Source organism: Anolis carolinensis, chromosome 5 (genome assembly GCF_035594765.1).
Source record: "Anolis carolinensis isolate JA03-04 chromosome 5, rAnoCar3.1.pri, whole genome shotgun sequence".
Taxonomy (NCBI): domain Eukaryota; kingdom Metazoa; phylum Chordata; class Lepidosauria; order Squamata; family Dactyloidae; genus Anolis; species Anolis carolinensis.
In genome coordinates, this window is record NC_085845.1 from 107233933 (window position 1) to 107251833 (window position 17901).

The following is a 17901-nucleotide window of genomic DNA, read 5'->3' on the forward strand; positions in this document are numbered from 1 at the left end:
GCAGAATGGCTTCAAACTACAGGAAAGGAGATTCCCCCTGAACATTAGGAAGAATTTCCTTACTGTGGAAGCTGTTCAGCAGTGGAACTCTCTGCTCCAAATTGTGGTGGGGGCTCCTTCTTTGGAGGCTTTTAAGCAGAGGCTGGGTGGCCATCTGCTTTGAATGTGATTTTCCTGCTTCTTGGCAGGGGGTTAGTGTCCATTCCTGGAAGGTGTAGGACACAAAGATAGGCTCACACAGCTGGTCGCTATGGAAAACTTTATTGAATCCGCCTTGCCAAGATGACTGCAAAAGCTTCTACTGCCCTTCTTCCGCTTTTCCCCTCAGTATATTGGGTTGTTGCCTCCCCCCTCCCTTCTTCTCCATCCACACCTCCCTTTCTTTTTTGTCCTTTCCCACATTTGAAGACCACGTTTGAAGACTGTCATAAATCAGCCTTCCCCGCCAAATGGTCTCCTTCCTCTGTCTTCTTGTAGTCAGGTTGCGAAAAGAACAGCTTTGAGGATGCTGTTCTTTCTTGCATCCTGACATGACTCCCCCCTTCGGACGACGACCCTGCTGGGAGAGACAAAGTTCTGACAAGCTAATAACAACAACCGCAGAATAAGCCAGGAGAAGGAAAGAAGAAGGAGAGAGTCCAACCCCCCCCCCCCCCCTTTCGAGATCATGGTCCAGGTTTATGGGGAAACTTTGTGTGAAACTGTTTTATCAACTTTGGGGCTTTAACATGCTCTGCTGCTACCCATTCCGAGTGTAAGGTCTGTGAAGACCATTGGACCAAGTAGTACAGTTTCCCCCGAGACTTCTTGGAGTCTAGGATATCCTTGATTTCAAAATGGGTGTGTGCCCCCACCATAATGGGGACCGGATCTGCACCCGGTTTACTCCATCTGTGAGTGTTCGGCGCTGGTTTCAGCAGGCTAACGTGAAACACTGGGTGCACCTTGCTCCATCTATGAGGCAATTGCAACCGTACTGTCACTGGGTTCACAACAGCCGAAATAGGAAAGGGACCAACATATCGAGGGCTCAGCTTCCGGGATGGTTGTGTGGATTTCAGGTGCTTTGTTGACAAGTACACTAACTCCCCCACTTTGTAGTCCGGGGGTGCTTGTTCTCTTTCTATCTGCATATTTCTTGTAATCCAGTTTGGCTGTGCGCAAGGCCTCCTGAACCGAAGGCCAAGCGGCAGAGATCCTCTCGCCCCAATCCCCCGGCTTCTCGTCGGAAGGCAATTCCTTTTGCAGTGTGGGGAATGGTGGAAAATCTCTGCTGTTCACAACTTTAAACGGAGAGACCCCAGTGGACGCATGATCCAAATTATTAATGCAATATTCGGCAAGTGGTGACATCGAGGACCATTGATCTTGCTGGTACGTGCTGTAGCAACGGAGGAACTGCTGAAGGGTCTTCTGAACCCGTTCGGTGGCTCCGTCTGTTTCTGCATGGAAGGCTGTGCTTAGGGCCCTTTCAGTTCCTAAAATACCCAGGAAAGACTTCCAAAATCTAGATGTGAACTGAGGGCCCCTGTCACTTATGATCCGCTCGGGACACCCGTGCAGGCGGAACACGTGTTGCAGAAACAATTTGGCCAACTCGGGTGCCGTTGGAAGCCTCTTAAGGGCCACGAAGTGAGCTTGTTTGGAGAACAGGTCAATTATAGTCCAGATTGTGTTAAAACCATTGCTGTTGGGCAGGTCTACCACAAAGTCCATAGCTATATCCGTCCACGGTCTCGAGGGGTCTGCTACTGATTGTAACAATCCTTCCGGTCTGCCCACCTTTTGTTTTGCCATAGCGCACACTGGGCATTCCTGCAAATAACCCTTTACATCCTTGCGTATGGTTGGCCACCAGAATTGTCCGTTCAACAGTTTCAGAGTCTTTGTAAATCCAAAATGACCAGAGAGCTTGGAGTCGTGTGCTTGGGCCAGCACCCTCCCCCGAAGTTCCTCCAATACATAATATTTGGAACCGTGAGTCCACAATCCCCCTGTTTGAGACAGTTCGTCCCTATGAGACTGGAGCCAGGGGTCTGCATCTGCAGCTAACCTCAATTCCTGGGACAGCTCGTGTGGTTGACCACTAGGTGGGGGCCTTTCCTTCACTGTGGCCCTGTTCTGCACTATCAAACCCAGTTGTTCTTTCGTGAACACAGTTCCGACTTCACCCAGGGCCGAATAGTTTGCATCGGGCATTCGAGATAGGGCATCTGCCAGTCTGTTCTGTGTCCCCGGAAAGAACTTCAGCTTAAAATTGAAACGGTTAAAGAACTGTGCCCATCACAGTTGTTTTGCATTCAGCCTTTGGGGGGTTCGTAAAGCTTGCAGATTCTTGTGATCAGTCCATACCTCAAATTGGACCTCAGTTCCTTCCAAGAAATGTCTCCAATGGGATAGGGCAGACTTCACTGCGAAGGCCTCCTTCTCCCACACCCGCCATTTCCGTTCCGTTTCCGTGAACTTTCTTGATAAATAAGCACACGGTCTTAGAACACCCTCATCATCGGCCTGCAACAGTATTGCTCCATAGGCTGCCTCTGATGCATCACAGTGTACCACGAGAGGTTTGTCCAATTGGGCATGAACTAATATGGGTTGACTTGTGAACCTCCTTTTTAATTCCTCAAACGCCTCTTGGCACTCAGGCGTCCAGTTCAGTTTTGCACCCGGCGTCTTACGAGTCTCCCCCACTCCCTTAGTCTTTAGTAATTCTGTCAAAGGCAGAGACAGCTTGGCAAAGTCCTTGATGAACTGTCTATAGAAATTCGCAAAGCCCAGAAATCCCTGTAGCTGTCTTCAAGTCCTTGGAGGCTCCCACGCCAATACATACTGCACCTTAGCGGGGTCCATAGCTATGCCTTTTGTGGAGATGCGGAACCCCAAGTAGTCTAACTCCGTTTTGTGGAATTCACACTTGGAGAGTTTAGCATAAAGCTGATTCTCCTTTAATCTCCGCAGGACTTCTCGAGTCAGCTTAATGTGTTCGGACAGCGATTTACTGTACAAAAGAATGTCATTGAGATATATAATAACCCCTTTATATAGCATGTCACGAAAGGTCTCATTTATGAACTGCATGAATACCTTTGGACCTCCGCACAAGCCAAAAGGTAAAACTTTAAAATGGTACTGCCCCAGGTGACAATTAAAAGCCGTTTTCCAACAGTCTTCATCTTTGATTCGAATCCTATAAAAAGCCTCCCGCAAGTCCAGTTTGGTAAAGATGCGTGCCTCGCCCAATTGCGCCAACATCTCCGACAGGGGGAGCGGGTATTGGTTTGTGGTGGATATCGCGTTAAGACCTCTATAATCCACGACCAATCTCAGGCTGTCCGCTTTTGGCCTGAAAAATACTGGCGCTGCCATGGGGGACTGAGATGGCTCGATGAAGCCTCTCTCTATATTTTTGTCAATAAATTCTCTGAGTGCCCTTTTCTCTGGTTCCGACATTGCATAGAGTTTTGGTTTAGGTAGTTTGGCATTGGGGTTTATTTCAATTGCACAATCTGTCTTCCTATGAGGGGGCAACTGGTCACACTCCTTCTCACTGAACACCTCTGCGAATTCATGGTAGACTCTGGGAACGCTTTCCAATGGTACCCCCTGTGATGTGGCTGCTATCGCCCCCTCTAGCTCCAGTACCTCTATGTCTTTTGGGATCCTTTCAAAATTGCAGTTCCCATCCCAGAAGGTAAAAGTCTCCCTTTTCCAGTCAATCTGAGGGTTTTGCCATCTCAGCCAAGGAACGCCCAAGATGACTGGCTGGTGTGCCATTGTTGAAATCACAAATTGCAATGTCTCAGCATGAGAACCCATAGTCATTCTTAAAAACCCCGTTTTTTCTGTTACTGGGACTCTGTATGCCGGGGTTCCATCTAATTGTGTGAAGACTACTGGTGTCTTTAGTGGGTTTGGCTTCACTCCCAACTTGTTTGCTAGTTCGGGAGTAATTAGGCATCTCGTACACCCACAGTCCAACATAGCATCTGCCTCTATCTGGATCCCTGTCTCTGGGTTCAAAAGTCTCACTCTAACTCTCACAATGTCACAATTTACCCTTCTCAACTCACCCCCGTCGCCCTCTGGTGGTTTGATCTGTTTCCGGGCGTTCAAAACAGATCTCGGTCGTTTCCTGGTAACTCCAAGTCCTCCGCTTCCTCCATCTCTTCTGCCTGAAGCTGCCCTGGGGCTAAAGCCGTTTCCGTTGCCATGGCAGCTTTCCCTTTTGCCAGGTTGAAGTTCTAGTGGGGTGGCTTCTGGCTGCGAAACCTCTCTCCTTTTGTCTCCACGCCTATCCTTTTTGGACACTCTGCCGCTCGACGTCCCTCGCGGCCGCAAGAGAAGCAGGCCCCCCTCCCTGCTCTCCTCTCCCTGCTGGTCGACCTTCTGCGACGAGGGGAGAAGCGCCGTGTCGCTGCTGTCGGGGGTTTGAATCTCTGCTCTCCCTTGGACAACGAGGGATTTGCTGTTGGTCCACCTCCACGCGCCCTGCCAGCAAAATCCAATCCTCCAAGTCTCTTGGATTTCCTCTGTGTAGAGCCCACTTGAGCACCTCAGAGCGTAGACCAGCCCTGAAATATTCCAGTTTGGTGGTGTCTGGCCAGTCTCTAATCTTCCCCGCTGTGGCTTTAAATTCCAGGGCGTATTCTGACACTGTCCTTCCTCCCTGGTATATCCTTTTGAGCTGGGCCTTCGCCCTCTCCTCTGCCAAAGGGTCTTTGAATCTCTCACGGAGGGCTCTTAGGAAATCCTCCAGGCAGGCCAGCTCCCGGGCACCGGTATCATACATCTGCATTAGCCAGTCTGCAGCTGCTTCTTTCAGGTTTGCCCCGACCGTGTGGATTTTTGCGCTTTCTGAAGGGAATTGGTCTCCAAAATCCTCCATGAAGTGTCTTACATTTGTAATGAAATAAGACAGCTGTTTGGGGTCCCCGTTGAACTTCACCCGAAATTCTCCCTTCCCAGGCATTTGGCTCCTTCCCGACAGGCCCGTGGGGAAAACTGATGTCCCCTGCCGAGGCATCTCGTCCTCATAGTCCTGTAGACCCTCCCCGGCAAAGGGACGGGGCTCAGTGCCTCTCCCGGGCAGCCCTCTCCTCTGCTCTCGTTGCTCGACTTTCGCCCTCCAGGACGAGGTTACCTGCCGCTGCATCAGATCCATCTGCCGAGAGAAAGTATCAAACATTTTCTCCATCGCATCTAATCTCCTCTCCATCCTTCTCGTCTCCGGGGCTTCCTCTCCGTATCGCTGCCAATCGCCCCCCATCTGGATCTTCCGTCTCACCGTCACTTCCCTGCCCGCGGGTAACTGGGTGGAGGTCAGCGGTTTCCACGACGGGTCCGAGGGGTCTGTCCCCCCCTTCGCTCAACGCTGGTGATGGGTTCCTTTCCTCTCTCAACTCATCTGCACCTCGTGGGTTCGCCTGTTCCTCTTCCAGGAAGAGGAATTCCTTCAGGGTTTCTCCTCCATCAGGGTTCATGCTCTCACCGGAGAGGCCTTTCCTCACGGGATGAGCCGAGAAAAAAAAAAAAGGTGAGTAGAAGCTTAATGTCCGTTCCTGGAAGGTGTAGGACACAAAGATAGGCTCACACAGCTGGTCGCTATGGAAAACTTTATTGAATCAGCCTTGCCAAGATGACTGCAAAAGCTTCTACTGCCCTTCTTCCGCTTTTCCCCTCAGTATATTGGGTTGTTGCCTCCCCCCTCCCTTCTTCTCCATCCACACCTCCCTTTCCTTTTGTCCTTTCCCACGTTTGAAGACCAGACCCTGTCATAAATCAGCCTTCCCCGCCAAATGGTCTCCTTCCTCTGTCTTCTTGTAGTCAGGTTGCGAAAAGAACAGCTTTGAGGATGCTGTTCTTTCTTGCATCCTGACAGTTGGACTGGATGGCTCACGAGGTCTCTTCCAATCACAGGTCAAATATACCCAGAAACAAATCGAACATACACCAAAAAGTGTGTTGGTCAGGGTGCCCCAGTGGTTTTTAAAAATGCATTGAAATGCTTGGGACCAGAAGCGTTTTGGATTGAATTTTGACTGTCTTTGCATGTACAGTAGAGTCTCACTTATCCAACATAAACGGGCCGGCAGAATGTTGGATAAGCGAATATGATGGATAATAAGGAGGGATTAAGGAAAAACCTATTAAACATGAAATTAGGTTATGATTTTACAAAATAAGCACCAAAACATTATTTTATACAACAAATTTGACAGAAAAAGTAGTTCAATACGCAGTAATGCTATGTAGTAATGACTGTATTTACGAATTTAGCACCAAAATATCACGATATATTGAAAACATTGACTACAAAAATGTGTTGGATAATCCAGAACGTTGGATAAGTGAGTGTTGGATAAAAAGGACTCTATTGTATGTACATAATGGGGTATCTTGGAGGCGGGATCCATGTATGTTTCATAGTTTTGGCTGTTTTAAGGTTAGAGACATTGGCTCTGTTATTTCCGACCGGAAAATATATTGCTCTCCGGGCACACAGCCTGAAAGTGATTTTATGCTCGGCCCTCAAACTGCGCATGCGCCGAATCCACACACGTCAGACGCTAACTTCGTCAGATCATGGAGATACCGTCCTTCCCTCTTTGGTATTATCCCTTCAGAGAGAGCGGACCAATCAGGAAGGGCCGAGACTTAGGGGGCGGAGACAGTCAAATAATGCTGAATTATTAATAAAGAGGCGGGGCCTCGCGAAGCGTCAGAAACGTAGACAAGTCTGGGGGGTGGGAGAGAGAGGTGGGATTGTGATGTGTGACGGCGGCAGTGACGACACTTCCAGGTTGTGAGGCAAGGAGGGGGGTCCTCCGCAGTAGGCGCTGGGGGGCGCGAGGAAAAGAGAGAGAGGGGGAGAGAGGGCTCCCGAAGCGGAAATAGCCGGCTTGCCTGAAGAAGTGTGAGGCGAAGGAAGGCCGGGCTTGTTTTGAGGGCTTCTTGACAGGGCTGTGTCTATTATTACTACATGACACTGAGGCGTTCTTGAGGGGAACCGTAGGTGGAATGCCTCCTTAACGGCAGCGCTGAAGAGGCTGCTTGGCAGGTGCGCGCATAAGAGCCTGCTTGAGAGGCGCGCGCACCAAGCCCACAGAGTGCCGAATAGTTTCTGAGGGGAGCCTTTTATGTCCTCAGATCTACTTGGGAGGCGCGCGCACCAAGCCCACAGAGGGTCCCGAATAGTTTCTGAGGGGAGCCCCTTTTTGCCCTCGTGACGCCAGGGGCAGCATCCCGTTAGCCTGTTTTTTCCTTGGGGCGTCCCGTCAGGAAGGAAGGAAGGAACCTCGGTTTCTCACAAGTGAGGGACCATTGGCGACTTTCCCCCCGCCTCCTTTAGCGCGTCATCAGGCCCCGCCAGTGACACTCGCCAGGGCTTGGAGGAGGAGGAGGAGGAGGAGGAGGAGGAAGAGAGGCTCCTGGCAACGCTGCCTCCTCCTCCTTCTCTCCCAGTCAGTTGACTTTCAGCCCGTCCTCTGCCAGGACTTGCCACCGGCCCAGCAGCTGCCTGCAGTGCCTCCTTCCTCCCTCTCGGCTTCCTGCCTCCCCTCGCTGGGCGCCGAGGCTCCATGTATTGCCCGCTGCCTCTCCCTCCTCCTCCTCTCCGCTGCTGTTGAAGCCGCTTCCCTATGGAGTCTCCCCCGCACAACAGCGGCGGCGGCGGGCACTTGCTGGGCAGCTTCAACAGCAGCGGCGCCGAGGCCTCTGTGGTGCCTTCCTCCCCCCCTCCGCCGCTGCCCGGCTTCGGCACGCCTTGGTCGGTGCAGACGTCCTCGCCGCCGCCGCCTCCTCCGCAACCAGCGCCCAACGCCGCCATGGCCCCGCCGCCGAGCCCGGAGCCGCCGGAGAACGGAAGTGGTGGCAATAGCAGCAGTAGCTTCTACGCTGCCGGAGGGATGCCGTCGTCCATCAACCCGGCGTTCTTCCAGAGCTTCTCGCCGGTGTCGACTCACGCTGGCTCCATGGGGCCCTTCGGCAGCCCCTTCTCTACGGCTCCGCCGCCGCAGATTAATGTACCTCAACAGCAGCAACAGCAACCAGCGCGGCGCTCCCCGGTGAGCCCGCAGCTCCAGCAGCAGCACCATCATCAGCACCAGGCGGCGGTGGCAGCGGCGGCTTTCCTCCAGCAGCGGAACTCCTACAACCACCACCAGGTCGGTCCCCGGAGGGGGTGTGAGGCTGCGGGGATTGGGGGAGAGAGAAAGGGGTCTGTGCAGGGAGGCCATTGTGTTGTTGAAGGCTTTCATGGCCGGAATCGCTGGGTTGCTGTGAGTTTTCCGGGCTGTATGGCTATATGGCCATGTTCCAGAAGCATTCTCGCCTGACGTTTCGCTGCATCTATGGCAGGCATCCTCAGAGGTTGTGAGGTCTGTTGAAAACTAGGCAAGTGGGGTTTATATGGGAGGCCATTGTTCCTTAACAACTTCCCGACCGAAATGTTTTGGTCTGGGAGCAATGACAGTCAACACAGCGAAGAGGAAGTGCTTAGGAAAGGAAAGGAAAAGGCTTTCATGGCCGGAATCACAGGGTGGTTGTGTGTTTTCCGGGCTGTATGGCCATGTTCCAGAAATATTCTCTTCTGACGTATCATCCACATATAAGGCAGGCATTCTCAGAAGTTGTGAAGTATATTAAATGAAAAATAATTTGCTTCCAAACGGCAACCCCCTGGGGTCCCATCCACACTGTCATATAATCTAGTTTCTGCATCCAGGGCCCATTCAACACAGATGTATTAGATCCCACATTATCTGCTCTGAACTGGATTTTATTTGTATGTTTATTTATTTATTTACCATATTTATATCCCACTCTTTTCAACCCCGAAGGGGACTTGAGGCAGCTTACACATAGGCAGCTATTTGATGCCTTAAACAATGACTTGATGGTTGGGTTGCTGACCTGAAGGCTGCCAGGTTCAAATCCCACCTGGGGAGAGCGCGGATGAGCTCCCTCTATCAGCTCCAGCTCCATGCGGGGACATGAGAGAAGCCTCCCACAAGGATGGTAAAACATCAAAACATCCTGGGCAACGCAGACGGCCAATTCTCTCACTCCAGAAGCAACTCCGGTTGCTCCTGACACGGAAAAAACCCCAACAATGTACAAGTAAAATAAACATTGGAGTTGAAGCACATTAAAACATTGAAAAACATTACATTCATTATTAAAACCACGCTATCCTCAATTGTAGTCCAGGCCAGTCCTATAGTCATTGCACATATATTTCATTATATGGCAGTGTGGACTCATAACCCAGTTCAAACCAGGTATTGTGGATTATCTGCCTTGATAATCTGCATTATATGGCTGTGTGCAAGGGCCCCAGATTATCTGGATTATATAGCAATGTAGATCCAGCCTTGGTGTGGGGTGTGTGTGTGTATGTGTGTGTGGTGGGGGACTACGCACAATCCTGACTCTTTGAGTGCCCTCTACAAAATATACAAAATTTTTGCCAATATACAAAAATGTATACAAAAATTGCCAGTCTCAAACTAGTAACACATTGGGTTGCTGTGAGTTTTGCAGGCTGTATGGCCATGTTCCAGAAGCATTATCTCCTGACATTTTGCCCACATCTATGGCAGGCATCCTCAGATGTTGTGAGGTATATTGGAAACTAGGCCAGTTAGGTTTATATATCTGTGGAATGTCTAGGGTGGGAGAAAGAACTCTTGTCTGTTGGAGGCAAGTGTGACTGCTTCAGTTGGCCACCTTGATTAGCATTGAATAACCATGCAGCTTCAAGGTCTGACTGCTTCCTGCCTGAAGGAATCCTTTGGCCCTGATTGTATCATGCCTGGAATATCCCTATTTTCTGAGTGTTGTTCTTTATTTACTGTCCTGATTTTAGAGGTTTTTTTTAATACTGGCAGCCAGATTTTATTTATTTTCTTGGTTTTCTTTCTGTTGAAATTGTCTACATGCTTGTGGATTTCAGTGGTTTCTCTATGTAGTCTGATGTGGTGGTTGTTAGAGTGGTCCAGAATTTCTGTGTTCTCAAATAATATGCTGTGTCCAAGTTGGTTCATCAAGTGCTCTGCTATGGCTGAGTTCTCTGGTTGGATTAGTCTGCAGTGTCTTTCATGTTCCTTGAAGAGGAAATGCTTAGGACGCCCTCTGTTTTTCCAATGTCCTTAGAGCAGAAAGTGATTTGTTTCCAAAGGACAACCCTTCCAAAGGTCCCATCTACAGTGCCATATAATTTAATTTCTGCATCCAGGGCCCCTTCCACACAGCTTTAAAAAATCCCATATTATCTGCTTTGAACTGGATTATATGGCAGTGTGGAGTCAGGTAACCCAATTCAAAGCAGATATTGTGGATCATTTGCCTTGATATTTTGGGTTATATGGCTGTGTGGAAGGGCTCCAGATTATCTGGATTAGCCTCCGTTGGCGCAGCAGGGTAAACCGCTGAACTGGCTGACTAAAAGGTCGGCAGTTCGAATCTGAGGAGTAGGGTGAGCTCCCACTGTTATCCCCAGGGTCTGCCAACCAAACAGTTCGAAAACATGCAAATGTGAGTACATCAATAGGTACTGTTCCAGCAGGCAGGTAACGGTGTTCCATGCAGTCATGCTGGCCACATGATCTTGGAGGCATCTACGGATGGTGCAGCTCTTTGACCTTTACTTTTATAGCAATGTAGATCCAGTCTGGGTGTGAGATAGGTGTGTGTGTGGGCAGGGGCGGGGGACCACACACTTTGGGTGCCCTCATCCCTATACAAAGGTTGCTAGTGTCAATCTAATAACAATGTGTTGTGGAAGGCTTTCATGTCCAGAATCACTGGGTTGCAGTGAGTTTTCCAGGCTGTATGGCCATGTTCAAGAAGCATTATCCTGATATTTCCTCTGAGGATGCCTGCCATAGATGTGGGCGAAACGTCAGGAGGGAATGTTTCTGGAACATGGCCATACAGCCCAGAAAACTCACAGCAATCCAATCTGGTAACACATTATTCACCTCCTTCCTTTTCCATTCAGTCTTCTTGCCCTATGAAGAGCAGTTTAAAAGCTGGGTATGTTTAGCTTGCCGAAGAGAAGGTCGAGAGGAGATGTGACACGCCTGTTTCATTATTTGAAAGGCTGTCATAAGGAGGGAGAAGGCTTATTTTCTGCTGCTCTGGAGACTAGGGCCCCTTCTACACAGCTATTTAAAATCCCACATCTGCTTTGAACTGAGTTATATGACAGTGTGAACTCAGATAACCCAGTTCCAAGTAGATATTGTGGATTATCTGCCTTGATGGTTATATGGCTGTGTGGAAGGGCCCTAAGACTCAGAGCAATGGGTTCAAATTCCAGCAGAGAGATTCAACCTGAACATTAGGAAGTACAGTAGAGTCTCACTTATCCAACACTCGCTTATCCAACGTTCTGGATTATCCAACGCATTTTTGTAGTCAATGTTTTCAATTTATCATGATATTTTGGTGCTAAATTAGTAAATACAGTAATTACAACATAACCTTACTGCATATTGAACTACTTTTTCTATCACATTTGTTGTATAACATGATGTTTTGGTGCTTAATTTGTAAAATCATAACCTAATTTGATGTTTAATAGGCTTTTCCTTAATCTCTCCTTATTATCCAACATATTCGCTTATCCAACGTTCTGCCAGCCCGTTTACGTTGGATAAGTGAGACTCTACTGTACTTCCTGATTGTAAGACCTGTTTTGCCTCAGGGCCCTTCCACACAGCCATATACATCCAGAATATCAAGGCAGATAATCCACAATATCTGCTTTGAACTGGATTATCTGAGTCCATACTGCCATATTATCCACTTGAATGTAGATTTTATACAGCTATGTGAAAGGGGCCTCAGAGTGCAGAAACCATTGTTAGAGATGCTCTGAGTTTAGAGCTTTTCCTGCATGGTAGGGGGTTGGACTAGATGGTCTGTGAGGTCTCTTCCATGATTCTATAATTGTTATTTGCTTTCAAGTCATTTCTGACCCAAAGGAGAACTTAACCTGGGGTTTTCTTGGCAAGGTTTGCTCAGAGTGTGGTTGCCTTCCTTTGTGACTGAGGAGAGAGTGTGACTTGTCCAAGGTCACCTACTGGGTTTTCTTAACTATGCTGGGATTTGAATCCCAGTGGATAAAGCAGGGCAGTATTTGACCCTGAAGTGTTTTTCCCTGCCCTAGACTCCCCAAACACCAGTTTCCCTAATTACATAAAGATGATTTACATCCCTGGGAAGCCTCCAGAATAGCAATTCATCTTTTAAATAGATTACAGGGCCTCCCTGTACTGCTTGACATTTTGTTCAAAACCTGGAGTGGATTTCTGGACATGTCTGTTCTACTTTTGCTGGCATGTTTAGCAGTTTGACCAGCTCCTGGAGAGAGTGAGCGGAATCAAAATGGCCCAGAGGTTTTCTGTTTCGGTCTGATAAATTTCTCTGCTCTGTGAAGAAGAGTTGCCAATGTCCAATTCCAAGGGGCTGTTTCTGAAGAAAGGGGAAATGTTTCTTCTGTGTTAACTACAGTGAACAAAGTTTAATATGTGAGAAGGGTTTAAACATAGTAAATGAATTGGGTTATCAGTCTGCTAAGGTAGATGTGTTGATTGATTGATCTTTAGTATACACACTTATGCTGCGAAATATCACAGTAGTAATATTCATTCTTCAGTAGTGTCACTGGCTTGAGATCGACTGCAACCTTGCACAGGGTTTTCTTGGCAAGAATTTTTTTCAGAGGGACTTTATCATTGCCTTCGTTTTCGAGTAAACGGCTATGGTTTCTCAAGGTCACCAAGTAGGTTTCCATAGCTGAATAAGGATTCGAACCCTGTTCTTCTAGCCCAGTATGAAGCTGCTATGTGATCCTGGCTCACAATGATGTTTTTGCCAACTGACTGGTCATAGGGTGTCTTTGCTCAAGAAAGACCAGGTTTCTGTGAGTTGAATGTGGACAAGAGGCACCCTTTCCTCCATATCAGACCTCCCTGTATCGTGTGCTCACAAGGTAACCCTTGTGACAATGTAAGTGACGTGTCAGCACAAATGTTGCCTCAGTGTAGGGAGAAGGAGGCAATCATTATATCAGAGGACAAATCCTTTATTTCGCAACAAAGGAAAGGGCTTTCATAGCAACAGTACTCCGCTTGTGGAATACATTCCTTAAACAGCCTCTCCTAGAGCTTACATTTTCTTTCTTTTTTTTCCATTTTAGGGGGAAATACATATTTATGCTAGCATTTTAAATTATCGTGTTTCAAGTTTTAAAGATTTTTAAGTTGGTTGTTTGTTCATTTGGAAATCAGTTATCGCTTCTTACCTTCGTGTATAGAATATCCTAAATCTGACATGAGTACTTGTCATGTCTGAGCTGGATTTTATAATTGGACAAGTGGAAACATCTTCCTTATTGTAGTGTGATAATACAGAAAGAGATCTCAAAAGGCAAAATAGGATACACAAAGCTATAACTTTGTGTATAAGGTAGCTGCCTTGGGTTTAGGAAACACTTTTTGAATTGGCAAGTACATAAGCACTGTACTTTATTCTCTTTTTATTATAGGTTTTTAGTTTCATAATTTATCCAAACTACCTTCATCAATGTTAAATAGATTATAAATTAGCTGAAAATTGTTTCTTTGTTAAATATTAATTACATTCATTAAAATTTCCAAGTTATTACTAACCGGTAGAATTCACTACATATATGATTCAGTACTATTACATTAATATATAAAAGAAGACTAAAAGCATTTAAATTGATTTTAATATGACATGACAGCTATTAGACTGAAAAGAGGTTAACTGCAATGATATTATCAAATTGACTGCAGTGGATTTACTGTATATACTCATGTATAAATTCATTTCATGTAGTAAGTTGAGGGCAGGTTTTGAGGCTAAAATTACGGATTCTAATATGACTCATGGAAAAGTCAAATGTCATTCTTCAGATAAGAGAAAACACCTCCAGTCAACTCTTAATAACTTAGCTTTTATATATATTTCCTTGAAATGTCACATATATGTATTTTATAAAATTAAGTCGCATTGAATAAAAGAATATTTACTGTCTGGTGAGTGGGTATGGATTTGCAGTCTAACAGTGCAGTCATATGCTTTTTGTTCTTTCCTGAATACAATAAAGCAAAAGCTTCACTGTATTCAGTAGGTTTACACCTGGCTAAGAATTCATAGAATTAAAGTGTATGTTGGCAGTGATACTAGTTATAATTAACTGAGACAGCTTCATGTTTTTGCATTTTTCTTAATTTCATTTTTTTCTTTCTATAGAAAAGCTTAATAGTACAATAAAGCTGCCCAGTGGGTTTCCATGGCCAAGCAGGAAGTTGAACCCTAGTCTCCCAGTGGCCTAGTCCAACACCCAGAACACTTTATGTATCAGAATGTTAGATTTTATGTATTAGGTTACAGATTTAAATGCAATGGATTTATTTATAAGTGTAGGAATAGTGATAATCTGCATTACAGTTGTAACCAAACATTCTAGTTTGGGAATCAGAAGCTTGGAGCTCTAATATTCTCTTGTTTGATTGATATAGTAAAACATAAGAATAAGAAGTTTAAAATTGAAAATTATGCAAGAGGTGAAGGAACATCTTGTTTAATTAATAGAGGGTTGAGGTATAAGTTCAGATGCTTGATTGCTTCTCTAAATAGCATGCTGGTAACAGTTAGATCAAATGTAGTTTTGAAGGTGGTCTGTTTTTGCTGGAGAAGAGTGTTTAAGATAATTAACTGTACTCCCATTTGTCTTCTGCAGTTCTTTCATGGCACTGCTTCTTTCTGGATTTACACAAATCTATTCATGCAAAAACTGTGGAAAACAAAATGGCTGCACTGACCCAATTGCAGTAAATAAACAACAAAGGAAAGGATTAAAGTAATCACCCACCCACCTTCTTTATTTTCATTTCTGTGTTCCAAATTGACTTATCTGAAAGCTTTAAAAAGTGGTTGTCAAAATCTTGATGAGGGTAATCAAATTAAAAATGTGTTTAAAGTGGAGAAGAAATGGTTCAGTTATTTAGAGCAATAATTAGTTTTAAAGCTCATTGGAATGCTGGTACATTAGGGATCATGTATAAATCCAGTTGGGAGGGAATCCCCTTACCATGTTTCCAATTGTTAACACTTTGTTGGGCTTCTTTCTTCAATACAGTGTGATTGTGTCATGTACAAGAGGCTCTGCTCCACTGTATAATCTGGAATCCTGAAATGAATTAAGACTTGTGCTTTTGGTGTAAGCATAGCATAGAATCATGATGGAGGCATCTTTCCTCTGGTTTGCTTCCACCGGAAGTCGTTGCATATGACTGAACTCATGTTATATGGCCTCACATTATGCTGTATATGGCTGTATATATTTGCAACAAGACTAGCATTTGTGCAACGTGGCTAAGTTACCACTGTACCATTGATGTCAGTGGCTTACCTTTCTTCAGTCAGATCATACAAGGAAATAATTGGTTTGTGATTATTTGAGTCAGGCCATCTTTGACGACATTAGTATAAGCTCACTAAAACACTGTCCATAATCCTTTTGTTGCGCTATGCAAGCATAAATGATGACAGAAAAAGGGAAATGCCCACAGGCACAGGGGCAATAAAGGGAGGCAGCACTATAGAACTGGGCTATTTAGAGGGGTTAAGAGTCTGTCTGCCTCCTCTTCTCATCACTGTGGAACCCTAGAAAAAGTGCAGCCACTAGCATAGTGCATCTGAAGTAAGATAAAGGTAAAGGTTTTCCCCTGACAATAAGTCCAGTCGTGACCAACTCTGGGGGTTGATGCTCATCTCCATTTCTAAGCCGAAGAGCCGGCATTGTCCGTAGACACCTCCAAGGTCATGTGGCCGGCATGACTGCATGGAGCACCGTTACCTTCCCGCCGGAGCGGTACCTATTGATCTACTCACATTTGCATGTTTTTGAACTGCTAAGCTGACAGGAGCTGGGGCTAACAGCGGGCGCTCATTCCGCTCCCGGGATTTGAACCTGGCACCTTTGGTCCGCAAATTCAGCAGCTCAGCGCTTTAACGCACTGTACCACCAGGGGCATCTGAACAGCTTTTAAAAAATGATAGTATTTCAGCCTAGATGGCCTGTGTATTGTGTCTTCAAGTCATTTCCAATTTATGGCGAACCTATCACAGCAAACCTATCAAGATATTTTCTTAGCAGAATTTTTCAGAAGAGGTTTGCCCTTGACTTTGTCTCAGACTGAGCAAGTGTGATTGCCTGAGGTCGCCCAGTGGATTTCATTACTAGACATGTATTTGAACTTTTTGGCCAACACTTAAACAACACTATACTAACTCTCCTAGATGATCTACTCCTAAATCCATACGTAATTGGAATTCTGCTGCTTGTAGCAATTTTTAGTCCCTGCATACATTAAGGCCTGTGCAACTTTATACTACAGCTACACTGGATTTGGGGACTTAATTAGTTTTAATGGTTGCTGTTGTTATTTTGTTTTGTTTGGCCTGAACCCAAATGAGTACATTGGCAAAATACCATTTACCTTTGATTGCAAGACATACTCCCTGACTTGGAAGTAACTTCTACTAAATTCACCTATATAAAAGATTAGACTGTATTATGTCAGATATATTTTAAACACAATCTTTCTCTTATACCCATCATAGCCTCTTCTGAAACCATCACCCTGGAGCAACCATCAAAGTAGTGGATGGAGCACAGGAAATATGTCCTGGGGAAGCATGCATGGTAGAGACCATCGTAGAACTGGAAATGTGGGAATTCCGGGAACTGTGAACCAGATCTCTCCCTTAAAGAAGCCATTTTCCGGTAACGTCATAGCTCCCCCTAAATTTACTCGTTCTACTCCATCACTGACTCCAAAATCTTGGATTGAAGATAATGTTTTCCGAACAGACAACAACAGTAATACACTCTTACCCTTACAGGTAAGAATGGTATGTAATTACATAGTCTTTTTGAAGTTTTTAACTTAAAATTATGAATAGTATGTAGGTCAATTTTTTATCTATTTGAAATAATTAAAATTACTTGTGGTATGTTTACTAACTGCAATTATGTTTACTTTATAGCTCCTTTAGATTTTTTTTCCTAATTAGTCATTGAATGAACCAGAAATTCATTATTATAGATGATTATAGGTTATTATAGATGAACAGTTTTAAACTCTTGGGCATTTTCCTATTAATTTCTGAGCTCACTACTTTTCTACTAGGAAAATGTGGATTTTGCTCTTTCTACGATACTACTGTACTTGAAACATGTAGGGTAGGTTCACAGATATGGTAGTCACCTGTCTGTGATATCATTTATAATAAACCTTTATACTTGCACCATTTTATATAGTTTTGAAAAATGTTTCAATATTTAGATGCGGAGCACTTTGCATGGGAAAACTTGTATTTTAAGAAGAAAAAATAGAAAATACGTACCCATCTGACTTCTTTCCATCCAGTAATGTCCTGCCATTTAAGGAACCTCTTTGCTTCTTTCCCTGGTTTTTTTTTTAAATGGAAGCAGAGTCTTAACCGGAGTATAATGTAAATGAGAAGTTTGGAGCTCTAATGCTCTCTTGTTTGATTAATATAGTAAAAATTGAAAATGACAAAGAGGTGAAGGAACCTCCTGCTTAATTAATAGAGGGTTGAGGTATAAATTCAGATGCTTTCTTGCTTCTGTAACTACAGTAGAGTCTTATTTAACCAACATTCACTCATCCAATGTTCTGGATTATCCAAAACAGTCTGCCTCTCACTCGGATCCACAGCTGTTTCTCTAGGCAGCAAGGATTGAACTTTTTACGGATTTAATTTCTGACAATGTTGTTACTGTAAGTTCATTTTATGCAGTTCTATCTTTATTTGTAGTCAATTGGTTAGCAGCCA

At 45.3% G+C, this 17901-nt stretch overlaps 1 protein-coding gene across 2 annotated transcripts in view; it reads left to right on the forward strand.

Moving 5' to 3' along the window:
• Nucleotides 1-6736: 6736 nt before the first annotated feature.
• LOC134299371 (cytoplasmic polyadenylation element-binding protein 2-like) overlaps nucleotides 6737-17901 on the forward strand; it is a 48414-nt gene continuing 37249 nt past the window's right edge. The window contains exons 1-2 of one of the 2 annotated variants that reach the window (XM_062982102.1): nucleotides 6737-8165; nucleotides 16663-16953. In XM_062982102.1, the coding sequence (XP_062838172.1) occupies nucleotides 7641-8165; nucleotides 16663-16953 (816 nt within the window). In that variant the 5' untranslated portion in view covers nucleotides 6737-7640. The remainder of the gene's footprint in view (nucleotides 8166-16662; nucleotides 16954-17901) is intronic. The other variant, XM_062982103.1, reaches the window with a different exon arrangement.